The sequence below is a fragment of the Ammospiza nelsoni genome, chromosome 4, assembly GCF_027579445.1.
Source record: "Ammospiza nelsoni isolate bAmmNel1 chromosome 4, bAmmNel1.pri, whole genome shotgun sequence".
In the NCBI taxonomy this organism is placed as follows: domain Eukaryota; kingdom Metazoa; phylum Chordata; class Aves; order Passeriformes; family Passerellidae; genus Ammospiza; species Ammospiza nelsoni.
This window is the reverse complement of record NC_080636.1, coordinates 68,994,289-69,018,725: the sequence shown is the minus strand read 5'-3', so window position 1 is coordinate 69,018,725 and position 24,437 is coordinate 68,994,289. Positions and strand designations below refer to the sequence as shown.

General features: G+C 39.8%; 1 protein-coding gene across 8 annotated transcripts in view; it reads right to left on the bottom strand.

Annotated features, from left to right (window-relative positions):
- TRIM2 (tripartite motif containing 2) overlaps positions 1–24,437 on the bottom strand; it is an 87,171-nt gene that overhangs the window by 30,403 nt on the left and 32,331 nt on the right. For 2 of the 8 annotated variants that reach the window (XM_059469916.1, XM_059469924.1), the window contains exons 1-3: positions 11,697–12,031; positions 6,958–7,139; positions 4,582–4,819 (exon numbers count right to left, since the gene is read on the bottom strand). In XM_059469916.1, coding sequence (XP_059325899.1) covers positions 4,582–4,819; positions 6,958–7,091 — 372 coding nt within the window. In that variant the 5' untranslated portion in view covers positions 7,092–7,139; positions 11,697–12,031. Of the gene's footprint in view, positions 1–4,581; positions 4,820–6,957; positions 7,140–7,946; positions 8,005–11,696; positions 12,032–24,437 lie in introns of those variants that run through there. The other 6 variants (XM_059469918.1, XM_059469920.1, XM_059469921.1 and 3 more) reach the window with 5 other exon arrangements.

Below are 24,437 nucleotides of genomic sequence, written 5' to 3'. Positions count from 1 at the left end.
CAAAAAAATTAATTCATTTCTTTTGCATGAGTGTCCTAAATTCAACTTTCTGCCTCTCAAAAATTTAATGCTTAGGTTCAAGATATTTCAACACGTCCTTTATTTATTCAGTATTTTAATCTTTGGGTACAGTGATTAGAATAATTTAGTATTTCTGTTTTCTACTAACCACCCCATAATAAACATCATTATATTTGCAGCCACATATAGAAGAAAGGAAGCATCTCATTGGCATTAAGGTTGTTCAGCCTAAACAACTTTCCTCCTCTTTATTTATGCATCAGGGAAACACAGAAGTTCAAATAACAAACAAATCACAAAGACCTAATGTGTATCTCTATATAGAAGAAGGTGTCTTTGACTCAAATTCAAAATGTCTCGAGAGAAGCAGCTTTCATTTCCCACTATAATTTTTGTATTGTGCATAGATGAAGGAGAAGGAAAACCTCATAATACAATTCAACCTTCAACTGTCTAGATAAGCTAATTTCCTAATTTTTTCTTAGCATCTCTTAATCAGGCAAGACTGAATTCTAACTACAGACAGACAAGTATCACTGAGTTTTCATTTCTCCCCTCCATGCCCAATGTGAGCATCTCCAAAAAAAAATTTTCATTATGACAGGTTTGCCCTACAAAATATCTCAGAAAAGGACATTTGCCTCTACTTTCCAAATTCTAGAGAACTCTAGGACAGGATATACTGTAGCATGCAGCACTGGCTTCAGCTGTATTTCCACAAATTCAATGAGAACATTCCCATTAGCTGTAATGAAATGTGAATTAATACCCACCAGTTCTGAAATCCCATCCAGTAATTCCTACCTTAAACCAGACCAGCATATTTCAGCACAATGATGTAACTAGAGACCCATGCACATCTTCACTACTATACTTCAACTGAATTTACAGAAACTTAAAATTGCATAATCAAGGATCCAAGTACTGAACTAGATTTCACAAAGCCAAGACACACTAATTCCAGCCCTTCAAAGGTCAGGTCTTGAGGAAAAAGCTCTCACCAATCACAAGCCCCTCTTCTCTAAAATCACATTTGTAAAATCACATTGCTCAGCCTCTGCTTTCTATATGTTTGAATTAAAAGAGCAGTCTACAGCAAAAGGATGAGTCAGCTCTTTGCCACCCACCTTCCTCATGTCACACACACATGCTTAATTCCTCTGTCCCAGGGCTAAAGTGCACCTTAGCTTTGTGTGCTTTGGCTTTCTAAAGAATGTAAGTTTGAATTACCTGAGGGCACCTCTGAGCTAGCTGATAAAATTTAGAATGTGTGTTTCTCTCCCTCTCTAGTCACAGCTTTTGCCCTACCCACAGATTACACTTTAATGGGATACATGAGTGAGTGACATGGTGGGAAGTACAGAGGTGAGGAGAAAAAGCAAGGGTTTAAAAGGTAAGATATGAAGTCACTTCATCAGAATATCAAGGATAGGTGATTTTTTATTTTTCTAAGAGAAGCATACAGGCAGTAAGCAACAGCTCCACAAGTTCAGGAAGTGTTTTTGAAGGAAAGATCTTATGCCTGTCAAGTTGCCAAGCTATGCTATGATCTTTTGAGAAAAAGCTAGTCAGAGATAAGGCATTCTCTCTTGTTAAAAGTGTTTAATTTAATACTGTGTATTCTCTCTTGTTACACTCTAGAGGCAGAAAATACATTGCCCCACCTTCTACATTGTAAAAACATGGATCCTTCACTCTGAGCTGGTTTTCAGTTCAAATTCAAACAAAACCCAAGTATAGACATTTCAGAGGCTACATAACTCATTACATACAATGGAGTTAGAATTTCACAGCTTGCCCGGCCCTGGCTTTTCTACTGCCCCTAAATGATTGTAGATCAAGGTTTCAAATCCAGAATGCTTTCATACACAAGAGCTGCAGGTGTTTCACACCTGAGAATAAAGCCAATCTTATTTCAATGTGTAGGCAGAAGATAAGAATCTTCTACTGGTTCAAAAGTTCCATATGTGCCCTATAACCTTGATTTAACAGGAACATACACTTGTGCTCCATGGTGGGTCAAAATGAGGAAGGGTTTTTTATAGTTCAGGCACAGGTAATACAAAAGATCTTAATACAAAAGTTGATTAAGATACTACAAACTAAGTTTCATTCTTCATAAGAAGACAGAGAACAAAGCTGCCACAAGAGAGGATGGGAGAATGTGCGCAGAAGGTATAAAGTAAACATACACATATGGAAAATATGAGTGATGGGAATAGGGGACCAACTGGGAAGGGAAAGTATCTAATCTGCATGGCCTGAGGAAGGCTAAGTTCCAAGCAGACAGGCAAGCAAATGAGAAAGTATCTCTGCATCAGTTTCTATCTTAATCAGAGAGGTTTAAGTCCAGGATGGCTGAAATGATAGAAAAAAAAAAAACTTGTTTAATCAGAAACTTATTTCCAAGCTAATATGAAGAAAAACTGGTAATATTTAAAAAAAATATATTTGATGCAAATAGTAAAAATACAATGGGTCTGACCCTACCCGAAACAATATGTAAAAATTAATGGTGACTGGATTTAGTGCAGAATGACTGCTGGTTCGGTAAAGGCATTCTCCTCCAGCTGCCAGCTCAATCTTTTTTCACTTCCTGAAGCCGCCAGTAAAGTTACTAGCAGCCAGGCACTTAGAATCATAGAATACCTCGAGCTGGAAGGGACCTACAAGGGTCACCGAAATCAAACTCCTGGCCCTGCCAAGGACCACCCCAAGAGTCATACCACGGGCCTGAGAGCATTGTCCAAATGCTTCTTGAACTCTGGCAGGCTTGGTGCTGTGACCACTGCCCAGGAATCACATTCCAGGGAAGACATTCTGGATGAAGACGTTTTACATATTTCCTAATATCTAACCTATTTGCCACACAGTGCTCTTGTGTCCTGAACCTACAAAGCCAGCAGAATCCCATTTCCTCAGTGAGGCTTAAGGTGCCTAGCACCTTGCCCTGTGCACCCTTGCAGCCCAACCCACATGGCCAGCCTCAAGCAGCTCTCCCCATCTCAAGGACTAATGCGTGCACTTAGCTTTTCATTTCTTAGCTTCACAAAGCTTTAAATTGGAGTCACCCTCAGGCTATCCCCAACCCTCCCAGATGCCTACTGAAGCGAGAGGATGTTCCCATCACACACTACTCAGCATCCTAAATGGCATGCTGTGTTTCAAGGCAAGCCAAGCTGGTTTAGAGGACTTACAAATGCACCTTTCCTTATAAAGGAGTTCTCAGAGAGGTATAAGGTGGCATGTTTTTGATTGTAGACAAGCCAGGCTTTTTTAAACTTACCCAAAGAATAATCAGCTGATAATTTAAAACACAAAACAAATAATACCTTAATTTTGACCTTTTTCTGCATTTCTCAATCAAATGGCTCCTATCAAAATGGCTATGTCAGAAAACAGCTATGATTCATTCTAAAGAGGGCAAATAAAATGCAAACAGAAACTAGGAATATATTAATCAGTAACCACTACACACACATTAGTATAATACACATTTTAAAAAGTTTCACCAGTTATTCATTAATCAGAGAGTCCAACATCAGTTCTACAAGTCCACCTAATTCCAAGAGAGAAGGAACTGAGCTATTCCTCTATTACAGTAATCATTACCTATCAGCTGAATTACTCCTACACAACCAATGTACCTACACTGAGTATCAAATAAAACAGCCCCCAGAAAGTTGTCTTAAACTACTGGCATGTTTCTTAGCTTGCATAGAAGCACAACATTCAGTTTACAATACAGCATTGCTGAGTTTTGCAGTCTCTATTTACATATTTGCATAAGTTCACCTATGAGTCAGGAGCTCATATGCCTATCATGAAGTTACACAGGTTAACACTGAAAATTGTGAAGTAAGCAGAGTTAACTCAGTTGAGGGCACTTGCTAATGAATATACTGATGTGATTTGAGGATGTGGGTGAGGACATGCTAGGTAAAAAGAGTAGGCAAAGGGAAAAAACAAAGCAGTGTCCAAGAACTGATATGAGAGATCCACAAAACACTGCAGATAAACAGAAGTGCTCTGTTTCTAGCCTGTGCTGATGCAAAGCATCCTAAGCTAGGAATCGCTTTTATTTGAGCTAGGAATCACTTTTACTTGGTTCTATGTTAACATGTTCACATATCTTTTGGTACTGCCCTAGCGTGCAGATCAGTAAAACTCATAAGGTCCTTGTCACATATTGCCAGACAAACACACAGCTACCCACAGCAACAGCTGATGCTACAAGGGCTAAGGAAAGCCAGCCCAAAGAAGTAAAGGCACAAGGTTCAGTACTTGCAGGACAATAATTCTGACCAAATGTGCCAAAAGACATCATCATCCCAGATGATTGGCAAGATAAAATAACATCCTGACTACTTCAAGATGCTCCACTGAAAACATTTGAGTTAATTTGAAGAATCAATTGTGTTTTGCTGATATATTATAAAATCAAAGAAATAGTATGATTCCACTTCCCCTGCTTTCTCTTTAGAAAAAGACACCCATGAAACCCAGACAAGTCAGCACATATCAATACCTGCACACAGCACAGGTGGCTGTCTCACTTACATTTCCATCATGATTGGGGCAGGAGAGTGGTTTGCCTGCAGCAACAGCAGTGACAGTCTCCAAGATGGAGGACTCCTCAATGCTGTTGTCCGGCGTTCGCTGCAGGACATCCATCAGGTTGGTGATAAAGAAGTTGTTCTGGAGTGCAGAAACCCCTTTCTCTGGCAGAATGGACGTCTGGCGGCACACGGGGCAGGAAAGGGTTAAGCTATGGGCTGGAATGTAATTCTGTAAACACCTATGGGGAAGGAAGGTGGAAGGAGAAAGAAAGGGAAAGTATCATCAAAGAAGGAAAAAAGCCCTTTCATCAGTTAAAGAGCTGGTTTGAAATAGTGCTACCCCTACTTATAAAAGTACATCAAACAGGCTTCTGAAGCAAAAGTGATTATGGGGAATAATTTTTCATTTAAACCTTTTTTTACTCTGCCACATGAAAAAAAAAGGTTCAATAAGCAGACATCATTAAAAGAGCTACATGCCTTTTTTGGGATATTCATGCAGTTGATCATGCTTTCAGATGCCTACTGCATGCTGCTCACAGGATGTTTTATGCAGTAAAAATTTTGAATTTATCTGATAAAGTCTCACAGACATGAAGTTGCACCAAGTATTTGAGCCTGTGCCTTTAACTGACTAATTGGTGCTTGACCCTTGTCTTTCCAACAGAATCTCCTTTAATAACTTGTGTTTGTGGGTTTAGTGTTTCAGAGGTAAAACATGGTCCCAATAAAATCAAAGGAAATTTTTTCATGTATTTCAATTTGGAAAGTTATTTGGCAGCTACCCAAAATCAACAGAGCTTTCTTTATGACATGGGGAACTACCTGCTATGTTATCACAGTTTATGTTAAGGGGCGTTTTGGAGGAAATTTTTGTGTTTGATTGGGAGGGCAGTGTTGGTGTTTTTCAGAAAAAATAAATTTCACAGAGTATAAACCTGACACAAAAGTTCAGCAATCAACAATATGCACAATATGCACCAGGCTGACCCAGGTGAGACTTAAGGCCACTTTTGGCCTTGGAAATGAAGTTAACACCTGCCTGGGCATGCAATATACAGCTGCATGCAATATCCTATATTCAGTATGGTCCTGTAAGCAGAAGAAGCTTTGCAGAAAGCAGTTCTTAAGGGGAGCAGTGCTACACCAAATTTCTCATGGGATGCCAACTGAGAAAGTGTGACCTCACACAGCTCCACAAGCCTTTTACAAGGGTTTTGGTTGCACCACTCTTCATCTTCCCCTGGCAGCCCTCCTCCTGACCCTCCAGTAAGGGCTCCATGAAAGGAGAGCTTAGACTTTGCACATCAGCACTTCACTGGAAGAGTTCTTCCAGCATCTCTCCATAGCCAGATCAGCCTAAGAGGATTACAGTGAAAACCAGAAGCTAACCTTGGGTTTTACACATGAACAGAAGTCAGGAAACTTAACACATGATGGTGAAAATGTTGTCTCAGTGACTTCAATAAGAGTTTCAGTGCAGCCTTTTTTAATGCTGGGATTTCCTATTGTTCTACAAAAGATCGGTTCATCTGACACAGGCAGAGATCCACAATTTTTCTTTCACCCTGTGCAAAATTAGGGATTCACACCACAATTCTTCCTAAAAGGTGGAAATCTCCTAAATTAAATATGTTCACACCGCTATATACCGTTTATAAACATTCTACTGCCATTCAATATACAATCCAGAGTTGCATCTCATCATCAGATTAAGAACTAACCATTAATTCTTCACCTAACTTTTCTGCAGGCCTGTATTTTTCACAATTTGATGGATAATGCAACATTAAAGTATCATTATGCATATGCAGTTTATTCAGCCAAAGACAGTAAAAGGCAGGTTGGTTTATCACATCTCTTCCCAGAGAGTTTTCCCACTTCAGTCAACCAAACTGCAGAATAATGAAGACATTTATTCTCAGGTTATTAATAATGTATATATCATGTAAAACTCTTGGACATTAAAAGGATGGGATAATTACTTATTGACTTAGTAAATCAACAAATATTTTTTTCTTGCTTCTAATTACACGATAATCACAATAAATTTGAGACCATTAACTTGAGGTCCAAATTCTGGCTATCATCACCTTTCACACTGTAGTAACCATATTCATTAGTTTAATTGGATTTACTTTTTGTTTACTCTTCCATAAAGGGAATGCATTCCAAATATGCCACTGCTGTCTCTTCTTCCTGCATGACACAAATATGTTTTCCTACATCTCTGCCTCTCCAGCCTTCCCAGACTTTATCATGCCTTAACAGGACATTTACAAGTAAAGGGGAAAGTCCCGTTCCACTAAAGGATGCCTTGTCCTGTGCTTGCAGCATGACACAAATCCTGAGTTACCAGCCTGAGGAAAGGACTTACCTCTCACAGAAAGTGTGCAGGCAGGGAAGTACTTTGGGGTTCTTGTAACGGTCCAGGCATATGCTGCAAATCAGAAACTGCTTGTCAATCTGACGGACCACAGGACTTGGGATGTTGGAGCCTTCACTGGCCATCCTAGACCACTGACATATGGGTCCTGTTCCCTTCTACCCTGCACACTGCTGGAGCAGGGTGGGAAAAAGAAGAAAAGAAAAAAAAGAAGAAAAATGGCTTATAAACTAAATGAAATAAAATCATTGACAATTCCACTCATGTTTTATCCTTATGCAGGAATTCATACTTCCAAAACCAAAACAAGAAAGAATTAAACTTCTAAAATGGTTTATCACTGATGACAGCCAGGGAAACAGTCAGCAACATCTACAACACCTCTGCCTCAGCATTCTGGAAAGGCATGCTGCCTCTGGACTGAAAGAGTTACAGGGCTGTCTGGTTTTAAAGAAAACCCACGATGAAAACATTCTTGTGCCAATAGGTTCAGCCAGTGCTAACAAACATCAGATTTCTTACATCTACAGTACTGCTGGCAAAATGCTCAAACTGGAACTGCACCAGCCAGTCAAATGGCTGCATCACAGACAGAGTTTGAAAATTGTTCACCTAACAATTTTTTTCCCCTGTCGGTGCTGGTATTGCCAAAAATATCGTAGATTTTGACTTCAGGAAGCCCCCGAACCAGACAGCCCCTGGGAAGGAATGCTCAAATTCTGCATCACCAGTAGGGATGAGGTAGACACAATGAAAATCCTCATGATAAAAGAAACAGAGCAAAGAAGAGGCAACTGATAGCCACTGAGAATCAGCAATGGCAGGGTGAAGGATATGTGAAGCACATTCAAATAATAAATGCAATAAAAATGTAATTCTAGGCAGAACTAGTAGTAAGAATCATGTTTCTAGGACTGAGGATTCTTCATAATCTGGCACACAAAGCATGAAATAAAAGGCTAAGAAAAAAGTCTACTAACTGTTAGAATTAAAATCGCAGGTTAAAGAGATGAGAGCAGGCTTGGAACGCCTCCTGTCCTGGAACAAGGCACAGGGAGAGAAAAACGTAGGTTCTTTTCAGCTGGAGATACAGATTATAGCCAATAATAGAATAAATTGTGAAAACAGAAGACAGGAGGAAAAGGATGGAAGCAACCACAGAAAAAAGTAAACTGCCTGCTAAAATAGTTTAGGGAAACCTGGCAAGCAGCGTCCCTGGCAGGGTGGCCCAGCAGGAACTCCTGTCCATCAGCATTTCTAGCAGGCTGAAGTGCCAGGAGGTGCAGGCGCGAGTGCCGCAGCACCGAGCTCTGCCAGACCTCCCGCACCCACAGCGGAACTGGCTCCTCTTCTCTCTGAGCTGCAGCCCAGCCGGCCTTCTTCTCTGCAGGTACACTCCTGAGGGGTCTAACTGCTTCCTGAACAATTTCTACCCCTTTTTACTCACCCATTTCAGACAATTTGAGATCTAGCTTGAGGGCAGTTCAGGCTTTCCAAGACAGAAACAACAAGCCCTCTGCTGATCATGCTCAAAGGTCATGCAAAGCAGAATGCTTTGCATGACCTGTGTAGCATTTTATTGTTAGTGTTACATTAGGTCTTCTTCCTGTGCTTGAACGAACAGCACACTAGACTGTCAGTTGAACCCATGCTGCTCTTCCTGAGCTGTGTACTTAGCCATACTGCTATGTTTTACTTACTACACTGAGCAAGGGGCTATTTCTAGGATAATGACAATGATTATGGATCATAAGTCAGCTCTGCTGGCTTCCCTGATAACAGGTTCCTGGGGCATCGCCTCGGTGTTAGCAAATTCAGCAGCATAAAGTTATTCACAGTTCAAATACCCAACAGCAGTAACTGACATTTCATTCGATGGAAAACACTTATGGCAAGTCCTTTTGTTTCCTTTTATACCGGGGAAGGGGAAACTGCAATTATAAAAATTGCTCTAGTACTCATAAAATATCATGTTTGCTCATGACCCAAAAATGCATGATTTCAGGATTGATAATATTTGCATGTCTTTTTAATATTTTTTAATATTAAAAAAAATTCTTTCCCCATAGTAAGATAAAATGTATTACGTAAACACAAATTATTTTTTCCTATTTAAATGCCAAAAATCACAGAGAATTAACCTTAGGAGACCAATTAGCAAACCACATTACTTTTAAAAAGCTTGAGTTAAAGGTGGCTTTACAAGAAATGGAACCAAAATATCTGGCTTTTACAAAACAGAGTAGAAAGACCAGACAATCAAATTCCCATTAATGTATTCATACATTTGGCAGCTTAACATGCAGAACATCAGCAACATGTTTCAAAAGGAAAATTCATTCTACCACTCACACAGCTGTGTTTGCCTCCCACCCTCCCTCCCCAAATGTTAGAGGCAGGGACTCAAATAAAACAGGCAAGATAACAAGAAGCAGGAGGATTTCTTATCAAAATCATGGTTTCCAAATTGGAAACACCAACAGTATAATTTTTTTGTTATAGACTGAACATAAACTACTGGAAAAAGCTGTACTTAAGATATGAAAGAATAGGTCTCCAGTGAATGCTGCCTGTCATTTAACAGAAGAAAGTTCTCTAGCAGCCAGGTATTTTCTGTACTTCATCTTTCCCTTATCAAGTAAAGCTACAACAGCACATAGTGGTTACACAAGAAAATCTGCTGCTGGCTGAAAAAAAATAATATTGATTTAGCCTGTTTTTCATCTTAGTTTTTCACATTCCTCCAATGTCACCACAAAATCAAGTAATTCTTAGCATTTCATAGACAAATCTCATGCTAGCTACTTTATTTTTCAAATGCTCATCCTTTAAGCTTTGTCAACGAAAGAAACCATGATTCAGAAATAAGTGCTTTTAATACTCTGTATTTTATCTGAAATGCAGCAGGCTATGACTGTCATTTATCCCCTGTGTTCACATAAATCAGATTTAAAACATGCACCTGGAAATAGAATTTCACCTGTACATTTCAAGCTTCAGCCACTACCTGGTACAACTTCTCACACTAATAGTCCCTTTAAAAATGAGTATGGCATTTGAGTATGGCATTTGCAGGATTCTGCAGCCTCTCTAAGGCAATTCCACCTTTGATGTAATCTTGATGAATGTGATGTAGCTATGAGAAGGATGATTTTGCTCATTCACTCAATGAAAGCAACTGTACAATCAAAGAGTCTTTGAAGAAAATCTGAAGATTTTAGACAACGTTTTTGAATTTCACCCAACAGTATTTTTTCTGATTTACTGCTATGCTTGCAGCAATGTAAGCTTTCAATGTATTAGCAGTGTGAGATTTTGCAAAGTAACTCTACTTTTACATGAAAAATGTTATTTTTTTAAAGTAGCATCTTCTGAGCTCAAAAAATGCCAGAGTGCTTTTCAGAGGTTCATTATGTCTTACAATCAAAACAGAGCAGCTAAAGCATGAGCTTCGAAAATGGGGCTCTTACTTCTCCATGTAGTTACACTTCGTAATTTAAATATGCAAAGCTAAAGCACTAGGAAACATTGCACCAAACAAGACATAAGCCCCCACCCATTTATCTGTCACACACACACACTCAAAACCAAATTCAGGTTCGCTAAACCAAGTGCAGTAAAGGGTTCTGAAATTTACTCCCTTTGTCGCCCTTTTGAGGCTCAAGGATCGCTATCTTCCCAGCACCCCCCAAAAACAGCATCACTCTTTTTCCTTCTGCTTGGAGATACGATTTTCATTTAAAATGTACTGAACAGCAAAGAAAGGAGAAAACAATGGCTCTCTAAGCTAGCAGAAAGCTTTGCCCCGCTATGCATGCATGCCTTCAGGAAAGCCAGGGTGCGGCCCCACCCATATAAAAGGAACTTCCTATAGCACTGGAAAAGGAGGAAAAGAAAAAAAAAATCACGGTCGGTATAGCAAATGACAGTTCCAGAAGAGTTGTTTCAGATAAATAGAGACATGTAACAGAAAAATGCATCCTTTCTACAGGTATCCTCAAATGAGCTCTGGAACTCCTGAAAATTCTCTATTAGTTTCCCAACCAAGAAAAGACATTGAGGAATCAAGTAACTGTTCACTTCACAGGATTTTATTCCTAAAAGAGCAGAATTTTGTGTTACAATACACTGCTGTCTCTGAAATCCACCCAGCCAGAGCTGCAACTAGCTTGAAAGTACAGCCTGAGGAGAACAAATTGGTTACAGCTTATTCATCCTCTTCTTATCAATGGTATTCACAACCTACAGGGTCTATTCATGTACTATGAATGAATAGGTTTCCAATGGCAACGTTTCCAAAGGAACAGTTAGGCCTCCAGAGCCATAAGAAAGGGTGGGGAACCTCAATAATGTTGCTTCAAGGACTGGGAGAGCGGAGGCTTTAAAGTCCTTAAAACAGATAGATCACCTGTCCACAGTCTGTAGGAACAAAGAAGAGATTCAAGCCATTTCTAGCAGCAGCCCCCAGATTAGCCAATACAGAACACACTGAGCAAATTAATAATCAGAACCGCCATACAGTCCACTTGTGTAAAAGTCTTGATAAGCTAAATTTGCATTCCTTTCTCTCCCACTCTTGCAATCAGCTTAGTGCCTTGTTTAAAACACAGCAACTCTCTTCATTCTTACAGCATGCAGAAATGTAATGAACAATCAGGGGCTAAAACAGGAGCAACCCAGCAGCAGCCACCAGGAATAACACTGAGCAAACTTGAGCATTTCAGACCTACCCATCTTTGTAGAAAAATAGCTTAATCAGTGCAGTGCTGAGGATAAAATCCTTGCAGGGACGGAGCTGCAGTTCCGCAGTAATCCAAACGAACAAACCATCATCTGTTAATATTTCAAGCCTCACGCTTAAGACTGCTAAGGAGTCCCTATCACAGCACAATCATTATTAGATGCACAAGAGATTTTGTGCTCTAAGGAATGACGCTCCATTCCATGAAGAGGACAGGTGGAAAGAAAAATGGAAGAATAAGAGGAGGCCCACTGAAGTCGTCATGAATTTTTTTTTCTCCCTGGGTCATTTACAAGTGGGAGACCCCTTCAGGATTCAAACCAATCAATCTTTATTTAGCACATCTTTTTCTCACTCAGCCTGTGTAGAAAGACTGCAGCAAATGGTGCAAGGCATTGTGGGATGGGGATGCAGCAGAGAGCTGCAACCAGATTCGCTGGGCTCTTTTTTTTTCCTCCCTACTCAGCAATCAGCTGTTCTGAGGCTCCGCGCACGGCCATTGAATTTGGTCACCAGAATGTTATTACAGGATTAGCAGGCGGAGACAGCTACCACTGTGCATCTGGCATGTCAATGCAGCTAAGAAATACATATGCAAATACTACTCACAAATCGGAAAAAGGATTTAACTCCGAAGGAGAGAGCAAGTATTACATAACACCCATTACCAGGACAGCTGCCAGAGATAAAACGAAAGCACTTTCGTTTATAAAGAAGATAAAGTTTAACATTTAATGATTCCACTCAGATTTTTCCAGGATTCTGGGTATTTCTTGGAACGTAATTCTTCCCTGCTCCAACTTTAAGAAGCAACAAAAGACCCCAAAAACGCTCTTAGTCTCTCTCCAGATGTTTAAAGCAGAAGCAAAGAGCCTCTCTGGAAAACTGTGCTACTGACACACAAACCAGCAGCAGCTTCTATTACAGAGCCATATATTTGACCTGACTCAGTCTCAAGTCAAATATTCAAGGCAGCAAGTAGTAAACTCATATTCAAGGAATTTGAGAATCAAAGCTAACAGACTGTTCAACTTTTCTATAAACATTAATGAAAATGTATATTATTATTATTATCATACTTAATCTATTTACTTGCTTACATTTTTTAAAATTTCACAGATCAACTCTGATTTTACTAGGCTGTTACCAAAGAAATAAAAAAAAAAAAATTGGTGCCTGCCATTTTTCAGCTAAGCAGAGAAGGTTGTTAAAAAGCTGCTTGTGAATATGCAGACACTACTGAAGTAAAGCAACATAGAATTAGCTTTGTCTTCCAGTATAACAGCTGGTGGGTTTTGCAGACAAGGTAGTATTAGCATCTCTAAATACAGTGTATCTTTTCTTTTGAAAAAAACAAATCATATGCAAGTATTTCAGCTAACTGAGGCTAACAAAGCTTCCCACAAATAAAAGAACACAAAGCACCATTTGCATCAATAAGAAAACACGTGGGGCTTAAATACTCTCTCTGCCACCCCGACTTAATTAGGACAGATACAGCTATTTTACAAGTTTAAAATGTTGTCCCAAGCTCTTTAAGCACGGTTTCCATTTTATTCCACTCTTGAATTGATGAGTTAAGTAGTATTAAAAATCATTTAGTGTGACTGAAATGTAATCTAAATTCCTGTTGAAAATACAAATTCTGCACACATTCTTTACTTTCCACTTAATGATCATTTAGCCAGATCATTTTATGCATCAGACAGATCCAGCCTGGTTTCCCTGGACAATATGCCCACAGGGTGAAGGCATGTTGTAATCCAGTTTATAACCTGAAATGAAACATCAGGCAGCATGTGTGCATGTATCATGGTTTGGGGTGCCTGTGCCAAAATACTGCCCCTCTAACTCCCTTAACATGTGCTGAACTCAATCAAAGAGAGAGCACAAGGTATGTTTCATTTTAGCTCCAACATTTAAGAGCAGCAGGCATCTGGACAGCAGGATTCACAGTTTAAAAAAAGGCCAGAGATTTCAGGCATGTTTTTGGAGACATAGTTTTTTTTATTCTTTGGTTCAGGGAGGTTTTTGGTTTTCTTTTTAAACTGTCTGAGGAATCTGTATAGCAAAGAACAAGCAAAAGGTTTCACTCCCACAACAAGAAGATACAAGGCCTTTTTTATTTCTGCCAGTGGAACAAGACACTTATAACAAAAATCAAGTGATAAAGTTCAGGAGCAGCACCCCCAGAACTGAAGACTGTCGGACAGAAGCGTGCAGGCACAATTTAGTTGCTTGCTCATTTCTAACACTGCATTTACATATGCTAAAACAGAATGACCAATATCACTCAAATTACTATTTCCATTGATGGTCAGCAGTAAGGACTACATACCCCTCTGAACAGATCCCATAACATACCTCATGGCCAAAGGAGACTGCTGGAGCCACAGCTGCAGCCACTCTGATAGGGAAATACACTTCCAAAAGAGAGATTCCTTCAAAGTGCTGTTCTCTTAAAATTAACTCTGAAAAGTTGCCTGCTGACAATGAGCTGATACTCCACAAATTATCCTGCTTCTTCAACAGAACAAAAACGTGCTACTGTGGCAAGGAAGTTGAGACAAAAGGCATAGCATTTCTCTGAGATTTTTCTTGTTATGTGTTGATACGTGGGTTCCTTCTCCTTAGTGAAGAGGAAATTGATTCAATCTTGCACTTTACCCCCATAGCAGTTACAACCAGACTCATTCAAATAGGTTTATTGTATGTGCATGTCTTTTGTGCTGGGAGGTGGGGGTGGGGGTGGTCATTATATGCTTTGTTTTGTTTGTTGTTTTTCTGTTTTTATTTTAAAAAGAATAGGCTACTTTTCCTCAGAAAATTGCTGCATTTCATTGTTGCTGTTGACTTATCTGTGTCACTGCTGACCACTGAAGAAAGTTCTGGAGAAGAAAATACATAGTACATGCCATCTTTGTAGTGCCGTGGAAGAGTGATCTAGCTTCTCTTGTCATCCCCTGTAAATGTCCTGGGTTTTGAATAACTTATTGTTTCTCCTGTTACAAACACAACCTGAATTCATATTCTTAGGGAGGCCATGATTATTAAGCTACAAAAAAACCCCTCAAAGTTAACTTACAGGTCATAGGTAGATATTGATAATATTAAATAAGTCATCCAAACACTCCAAGTTAAGACTAATGGTCTGCACTGAAGCCTATACTATAAACTGACTGAATGAGAGTAGTCTAGCTCACCCTGCTGTACAAGAGATTTTAAGGTCAGCAGAAAAAAAAAATATTGGGTTAGTTCAAACTAAATGACCAGCTAATACAGTCCTGGCAATTAAGGCTGACTGAAAAGTAAGAGATGTGAGAGACCAGAAATCAATTACCCAAAGCCAACATGCTGGAAATGAGGATTAGATTAGGAACACAAATATAGCATAGGATGTGCTGTTACAGCCATCACACAGTTCCACGCATCCCTAATTTGACCCTGGTGCCAGGAGAGCAAGTGGGGTGAAACAGCTAAGTTTTGCCATTGTGGAGCCATGCCCGCAACCAGGAATCAAGGGGCCTAAGCCTTCCTTATGAGCCGGTGGCCTTTACCTTTCACTGCTGCAGTTGTGAACCCATGCAGAACCAGCAGCTTCCACAGAGCAAGAGCAACTTCCAGTCCTCAATCCACATCCTCCAGCAGTCCAGGCTGTAGCTCACACCCTCTGAGAACAGCAAGAGCTTCCTCCCACTGTGGGTTTGTAGCCAGAGAGCATGTCTGCCCCAAAAGAAGCTCTGCTACGTCCTGGTTCCTCCCCACCAACCACAGCCGTGAGCCATGGTCACTCCCTCATCTTATGATCCAGCAGAGCAGATGCTTTTTCCCAAAGCTTGTGATACAACACAAGGGATTTGTCAAAGCCTGGGAGGCAAACAACTTGAAAGGTTTGCCTGGGATGTAATGCTGGAAACTTTCCCAGCAGCCCAGCAGCCATCCTCCTATGACTTTGCCACCTTCTTTTATTTCCTTCTACCTTCTGCTTATGCCTGGTTCAGCTTGCCAAGGTTGCGGCTTTTGCAGCACAGCTGCAGCACGGCTGGGACAGCCTGGCCTCCCTGCTCAGCCAGCCTGAGCCTTCCTGGCAGCCAGCCTGCACTTCCTGCCTCTCTCCACCACCGAAGTTGCAAGTCAGGCAGCACCAGACACAATCTGCTTTTCTCCCCTCCGAATTATTCTTTCTTTTCCTCCTATTGCCATTGAGGTGGCACTGCAGTCACCAGAAACAATCTCTGTATTCTGGCATTCCTTCTGCACAGCAATGGGCTGACCTTCAGTATCACTGTCAGATGCAGATGTCATGAATTAGATTTTTTTAAAATAGTTTTCAGCTGCTGAAGGCACAGGAATAACAGGAATAGAACCCACTGCTACAAATTAAAGCCTTGCTTAATAGTGTTACATGTTTAATGATTTATACTTTTTTCTTCCTCCTTTCCCCATCCTGTAATCAAAGCTCACAAAAGGGTGAGCCCCTGAAATGTGGGTGGACCTCTTAAGACATCACCATACTAATGCTTTACACTCCAGTTTGTGCAGGGAAGGTAAGGGCTGGCATCTAATACCCACATTTATTCTCTCCTCATCCCCACAACTTGTGCCTCTGCAGTAGCCCTTCTCCACCCCACTTGGGAGGTGAATAGTCCTGCTTCCATCCCCAGAGACCCTATCTCCCAGCTCTCCTGTCTTTGGACGGAGAGGGGACCTACTGGTGGCTGCACGGCACACACCAAGGGACAAGTCTGGCAGGTTAGAGCTTGTGTGATCACACAGTCATCACCAACTGAGAGGTTATTTGTCTGAGGTGTTCATTAACTCTTCTTGAGTCAGGGTCTTGCACAATAAATTCCAAAACAGCTGGAACACACTAAATTTACTGCACATGAGACAACAACGCATGGATGGGCATCCATGAATCCTCAACCAAATACCCCAAATTCTCAAAAAGGAGATTTCAAAGAGAAGGGGTAGGAAATTAATAGGAAGGACACATCAAGGGAAAGAAAAGGATAAAAGTATCACATTAAATTATAGCATCAGAATTGTAACTTAGGGCCCTTTCCATGTTTAACAGAATGTCATACTCTCAGGTGAGCTCTAAAAAAATCTGCAGTAAGGTATGTCAAAGTAATTATTTCAGGAACTAGATGTTATACAGTCATAAGTAAAAGAATTTTAAATTTTATACTTGCCATCCAAAGCAGTAAGAGCATCTCTACTGAAAAAAACTCTTCCCTGACTACCAGTACTGTTACCATCACCCTTATATTTAGACATTTTTGACTCTCTAGGTCTACCTATTCTCTGAACACTGACAGGTCTCTGTTCAGCCTTTATAGGTACACAGGCACAAATAAAACCAAGCTGAACTGACAAATAATTAAAAGTGCACCTGAAAACACTGCTGCTTCCATAAACATCTGCTGGGAAATGTTACTTGAAATAAAAGTGCTCCATGAAGACTCCACACTAATTACTGTTAACACTTCCAGGAGCAGGAAAACACGCAATAGAGCAAAAAGAAGGAAGCTGATCAGGAATCTATTTGAAAAGAGGTCCTTGGTCTTTTCTACATACTATTAGATATAAGATATGTTGAAAAATGCTCTAGGCATTTTCTTCAGAGTTGCTGAGCAACAAGAAAAAACAATAAATGCAAGCAGAAAATGTTCAATGCTTTTAGTACTGAGCTGTATGGTGAAAATTGTAGAGACCATCCCCTCCACTCCCTCCTGAGACGGCATCTGTGCCAAACTGCATGTCCACTGCAGCTCTCACTTTAGGGGAGATGACACACTTCAGGCGCTGGAGTATAGTCACATATTCTCTGATGACCACCAAAAAGTTACTCTGTTGTTTCCATTTAATTCAGTAGGATTTTGGTGAACTACCATGAAGTTCAAATCAGCAAGGGAGAAGGCTGCACTCAGCAATCATTACAAGCCATGTAACCTCTTCACAAAATTAACTTAAGAGAGTACCAATCCTTTAGATTGTTTTTCTTGCAGCCTTCAAAACTCCCACTTCCCATCAAATATAACACATGAAACACAACCTAGGAGGTAAAGGAACCCAAACCACCTTAGGTGTCTTACAGCAAGAAACAGGAGATAGAATCTAAGTATTAAAAACAGCAAAAATGGAGGCAGAAAGGGAAGGAATTATCATCTTAGCACAAAAGCACATATTGGAATAAGGACTAAGAAGGAGGGAGAAAAAAGAGCTCCTCTCCAGCATGTGAGCAGCCTGAAATCAGGTTCACATGCTCTGTAACATTTATACTGTTTAAACATAAAATATTGGTTGCTGCACCTCCATATTTACCTTAGCTGTTGAACAGTACCCACCTCATTTTCTTGTCCACAGCCCAGCAACAATGTTAACTTTTATATCTGCCAAGTCTTCTTCTGAACCAAAATATCTTTCAAAAACACAGCAATAAGTCTAAACATGTAGGTGGCCGTTGGGTTCAGAGAAAACCTTGCTCAAGCGTTAGGTGGCAGGCAGAAGTTTACCCAGGCAGGCTCTTTATGTTGGCAAAAGTGCAATGCTGAGCTTTCACAGCAAGTAGGTAAACACATAGCTATGTGCAGCAGGTAGTATGGCAGCACAGGCAGTAGTGAGAAACAATGTCAGGACAACCTTGGCAAAAGTAGCTCTGTGGGTTTGAACAATGGTTGTGGGCACAGGAGCTGAACAGCCCAAACAACCATAGCAAAAAGCCATCTACAGCTCGGTGGGAGCTCAAAGTGCTCAGAGCTCGAGTGTGCCAGCTCTGACGCTGTGTCCTCCACCTCCACACTCACAGGGACACTCTATTTGACTTTCCAGCAGTCAGTTCCAGCAGTTCAAAACCTGGAAACACCCAATGGCTGAACTTCACCCAGTAAACATGTCCTTCCAGTCCTCAGCAAGGACACTCATTTGCTGATTGCCCGCCAGCACTCCTATTTAAAGAACTGTTGTTATTGGAAATAGCTGAAACCTTTCCACAGCAGGGATTAAGTGCTCCCTGCACCTTGTGCCTTGCCTGCAGGAATGCATCAATTCCCAGCATGTGCTTCCACAGCAGAGTTCTACCACAGCCACAGTAACACGTGTTATCTGCCTGCAAAGTCCGTCAAACCGCTGGGTGGGCAGGATCCCCAGACAGTCCGACCAAGCAGCCACTCTGGCTCAGCCCAGGCTTTCCCCAAGCCTCCTCCCTGAAGTGAAAGGTTTTATACATGACACGAAGCTGTCTACCTTTACCCTTCATCTCCAAAAACAACTCTCCTAAGCTTCCTCTTAGACATCTCTTGCAGGTTCAGGCCAGATGCCCAAAGGCCCTTATGGGGCATTGCCAGGCTGCTCATAAGCAAAGGCTCAGCATTGATGTAGGTTAGATTTCTGCAAAAATGACATTCTCAGGAGACCTTGTACATACACTCCTGCATGAATGTCAGTCTTTTCAACTGGCATCACAACTTAAGAAGCAACAACTAATGAAAGAGAAATAAAGCAGAACCACTCATATGCACAATTTTAAGACTCTCCCAAGTTGAACTGGGAAATACAGGACATTCATTTCTACACGAAAAGACATCCATTTTACGTTATAGGAAGCCAACTACATTTTTGTGTATGCAAAAAGCAAATTAGGAAACAGTATCAGAAACTATAATATAATAACCATGTGAATGCATCTGTCTGTTAAACAAAAAAAAAGCCCTTGGAAAAAAATCTGGCATCAGAGAGATAAGAACAATATTGTCTTAAATCAACCACATTATCACTTGGATTGTGATAGCCCCTGGAATCTCTTTCAAGTACCAGAATCCTGCTGTGATAGGCACCTGCTACACAGCATACAAGCTCCCTTGCAAACATAGGTAACCCGTATCTTAAGGCCAAACACAGTTAGACTGTTGCTATGTGACTGTATCTGTGACACTAAGCACTTTCTAAACTAGGATGTAAGTTTGCATAGCCAGCCATCAATTTAGATTTAGATAAGGAGTGTCTTTGAAAAGAAAGAGGTGCAAGACAGTGGCTCATATAGTATGAAACTCTTGCAGTCAGGAACAGCGGCAGATCTTAGCATCCTCTTTCCTTTGCAAACTCTATAAGTGGATATAAGAACTGGCTGAGATTTTAGAAATAGTTCTTGTGATAACTGTGACAAGATGCACCATGTTGTTACTGAAACAGATTATACACCTAAGTGATAAAACCCATGAGAGGTGTATGCAGACTAACCAGATGTAAGCACTGATAGTACAAGGAATTGAGAAATCCTAGTGGAAAGCCAGTTACAAACAGGACATGGAGACAGCCCTGCCTCAGGTACATAACTTCTCTAACTCAGATTCCACAGTATGCAGCTCTTAGGACGTATTCCAAATAACTTAAATGCTTTTGGAAGGTTGATGAAACAGTAGTCATTAGGTTTTTGGCAGGTGGAGTCCACTTGAGTTAAATTTTATTCACAATGTATTGTTTTTTCATTATTTGTATCTATTGCTTCTTACTATTCCTTTTACAGTCCACAGAAGAGAAGCTTCTTTTGCAGATACCAGTAATGTGCTGGATAATTCACCCTGTGAGCTGTGAAACCCATTGTCCAGGGTGCTACAGTTGTTAATATTTTACAGGCATTCCAGGAGAGTGGGACAAATTCCTGGTGAATAAATTTATTAAAGACACCACCTCTACCAGGAGCAGAACTGGAAGCACAAATTATTGAATGCAGAAGATCATTTTAAAGAGTACCAGGATATCTCTGATCCATTCTTGTGCTCTTCTGTAGGCATCTACTGTCAGTACCCATCCAAATTATAAGGCTAGGCTAGATTTACTTTTGATTTGACCCAGACAAACCTTCAAATTACTCAGAGCAGACATCACAGAAGCCTCATAGTAGCCACTCCTTTTTGGCATAGTTAATTGCCACGAATGGCTTTACAGGGCTGCTTCTTTGCAAAAAGAGGGCCACTTTGCAAAGCTGGGCCATTTAGGGATGTCAGGTGAAAAGAATCCCTCAGACATCTGCCTTATTACACCACTGTTGCATGAGAAATGCCACTCAGGGCCTTTAGCATTTCATTTACCCATTACAAGTCACACAGACAAGACTCCCAACAATGGTGAATGACTAAGCATCACCCCAAGCAGAGAACCTTTTATAGTGAATACAATAATAACCTAGCACTCCTTTTCCCTCTTCCTCTTACCTTTTCAAATTTACTTCATCCTTAAGAAAAAAAAAAAAAAAAAAAAAGAGACTTCCAGTGATATTTCCTTTTTCTGGTTTCTCTGCATAGGTACTCTGTATTATTAATGTGTTAAGCAATGTCATAGAGCTTGGGGAAATGATGCCTTGATCACTGTCCTGGTTCTTCTCATTTAAAAGCTGCACACCTTCATCATCAGAGGTCCCTTCAGACTGTGCACATCTTCAGAGCAGGCTGTTCAGAGGATAAAGGCCACCATTCAGGAGCACAGATAAAAACCCATCCCAAAAGTTAAATATGGGAAGAAATCTTCCTGCTTTTACAATTAACTGTATTCAAGACTGTGTAATATGTCAGCTTCTGATAAGACAAACAAAAATTTTAAACTGTGCCAACAGAGGAAATGGAACTACTCTTTTTTCTTTTTTTTGCAAATTCATCTTGCTATACAAACATTTTTACATGCTCTAATCTAATTTGGTTTTTACTAAGTTTTATAGGATGGAATAGTAAAACCTAATTAAAATGAGGAAGCTAAGGGATGAGGGGATTCTCTGCCTACACAGAACATATAGTGCAATTCTTATAGAACGATCCTCCAATACTTAATGTCTTCCTTCTCTGTGTAATAAAGGGCTGCATTTATCTCCACTGAGAGATTTTAAGTAAAGAATTACTTTTGTAAACTTATGAAAAATTATTTGTCTTTAATTAGGAACTAAGCATCTCAGAACATGTCTGTATTTATAATCAAAATTTATTTCCAGCTGTTTTAGATGCAAGACAAAAAGTTATCACTGCTTACTTGATAAAGAGAATGTAATATTCATGGTGCAACACTTAATTTTATCTTTCTTATATTTTCTGAGCTGAGATGCACAAAGATCTGCTGCTCCCAAAACTACTCAGAGCAGACTCAGAATTATGTAATAAGAGAAGAACCAGTTCTTTGAAAAGGATCCAGTAAAACTTAGAAGCACTTTGGAAAGACCACATATTAACCCATATTGTAGTACTGTGTCAGAGTAACACTCAGGAGAAAAAACCACCATCAGAGGCTATGAAATAATCTGTGGCTCTACTTGATATGTTGGCCCTAGGTTTCCTAACTTCAGCACAGTGCAATTACTTGAGTTCTAGATATCAAATTAAATCTGCTTTCAAGATAAAAACAAAAACAACAAAGCAACCAAAAAAAAAAAAAAAAACACCAAAAAAAAAAAAAAAAACCCAACAAAATAACCTAGAAACAGTACAAACCAGCACCTGCAGAGGTTTATCTTGTGGGAGTTAATCCCTGAAGGTTTACATTAACACTTCCACCAATAGAGGGATTACAGGAGAGAAAGTTGCAGAAGGGAATTTCATGAATACTGTTTGCTTACTGGAAAAGGAACAGAAAAAGCAAAACCAAACCAAAAAACCCGTGTGAATGCAGAGGAATATGGCAGCTTTTCCTCTTCATGAGTTTATGTATGTTGTAAATGGCTTGCTCCTCAGTCCTGCATTTTCATTCCTGGGGGTCATTGTAGTTCCTGAAGAATTTTTAAGTAGAGGGATTTACAGTATTTGCAACTTACAGCTGTTCACAGAAGAACCAGGGGGCCCCGAAGACATCATTGAAACTGCTGACACCTGCTATTTTGGAAGTCCCATTTCTCACAAAATATGCAATTTCTCAAATAGTACAGATCATGGGCCTAATATGGTTGGGGCTAAATATGGGACACTTACTGTCTCTCCAAGGACCACTACAGAGATTAATGCATTCAGAGGCACACAAAACCCATAATTGTTGGGATCTTTTCAAGAACATTTCCAAGTTCAGCACAATCTTTTGATGCAATCTGTTGTTGTTCTGTAAGTAATTGTAAGAAAAGCATATTTTCTCAAGATTCCATCACTACTTCAGAGGGCTTTTGCTCTGCAAAAGGTGCAGGAGCATTTTGCACTTTCATGTTTTCATACTATTCAGAGTTATGTAGTTCAAAATAATATGGGCACTGTTCTTCCCTTGCTAAATTAACTCCTGAGCACTTCACAAAACACAATGGTAGATATCACACACCTTCAGGCTCACAAACAACCAGGTTCTGCTGAACTTTGATGTAGAATGAGGCAGTATACATCATCATAGGGACTATAGCTCTTTTTAAGCCATCAGTCCAGACATGACAAATTTCCAAATTACACATTTGCTGAAGCAGGATCCTCAAAACTAGCATTCCAAACACATTTTATAAAAAAAAAGAAAAAGAAAAAGAAAAAGAAAAAGAAAAAGAAAAAGAAAAAGAAAAAGAAAAAGAAAAAGAAAAAGAAAAAGAAAAAGAAAAAGAAAAAGAAAAAGAAAAAGAAAAAGAAAAAGAAAAAGAAAAAGAAAGAAAAGAAAATAGAAAAAGAAAAAGAAAAAGAAAAAGAAAGAAAAGAAAATAGAAAAAAAAAAAGAAAAAGAAAAAAGAAAAAAAGAAAAAAAAAAGAAGTGGGATTGTCATTCAAGAAAAAAAAATCAAGAATAGAAGCTCATGGCAGCACAAAACAAATAGCTTTCCATGACAAAAGAACAGAAAGTCACCCATAAATAAACTGATCATACACATGTTTAGGCAGACTAATAACACTTAGACAAATAAATCCATACTGGATTAGGAGCAAGCAAATTGCTGAACAGTCATCTCAAGCATTTAAAATCTGATCAAATGTAATTGCATCTACTTCAATCCTTATGTCTCTTTCACAAAGAGCATCCACCTTGGCATAAGGACTGAAAATCACCATCCATGCAATTAACCACTCCTACAATGTATGTAAAATTGATAATATTCAGATGGTTTTAAAGTGAGACAGAATGAATAATACTTTTACACATGAGCAAAAGCACTGACCACAAAAAGCAGAGTTGTTTGGAGTTCTTCCAGGGAAATATTAAGTATATACATGATTACAGTAAATTTTTTAAGTCATTTCTCTTCTCCTAGTGGCAGGGCATATTCTTATGTTATTACCACCTAGGTTTACTATTTAGCAATAAACCATCACAGCCATTTCAGCATGAGTTTCTTTTGATGCTTGTGTTAGCAGGGTCACTGTGTAATGTAAGAAGTGCCAGAATACAAGCTGCTAACATTTTTCACGTGTCTATGATTAGTCTCTTCTTAATTTAGCTGTGCCTCTTTTAATCCTACTGCAACTAGACAGATGGATAGAGCCAGCCAACATCTACCTGCTGCATCTACCGGTTCAGTACCTCAAGAACTATATGTCATTTGCATTTCCAATTTCAATTTTTCCTTTTGAATGGGATTTGCCTTGGAGTTTTTGCCCTAAAGTCCAGCTAGCAAGTAGGAAGGCTGCCTGGTTGCCAGCAGACTTCTCAGCTGACTAGATCCTTGGCAGTCCCCACACAGAACATTAGTGACATGTTACATCATTTGTTTCATGGTATGGTATTCCAATTATAAACTGTTATCAAGCTAAATTACTGACTTCCAGCTAAAATTACCTTCAAAATAAGTGAT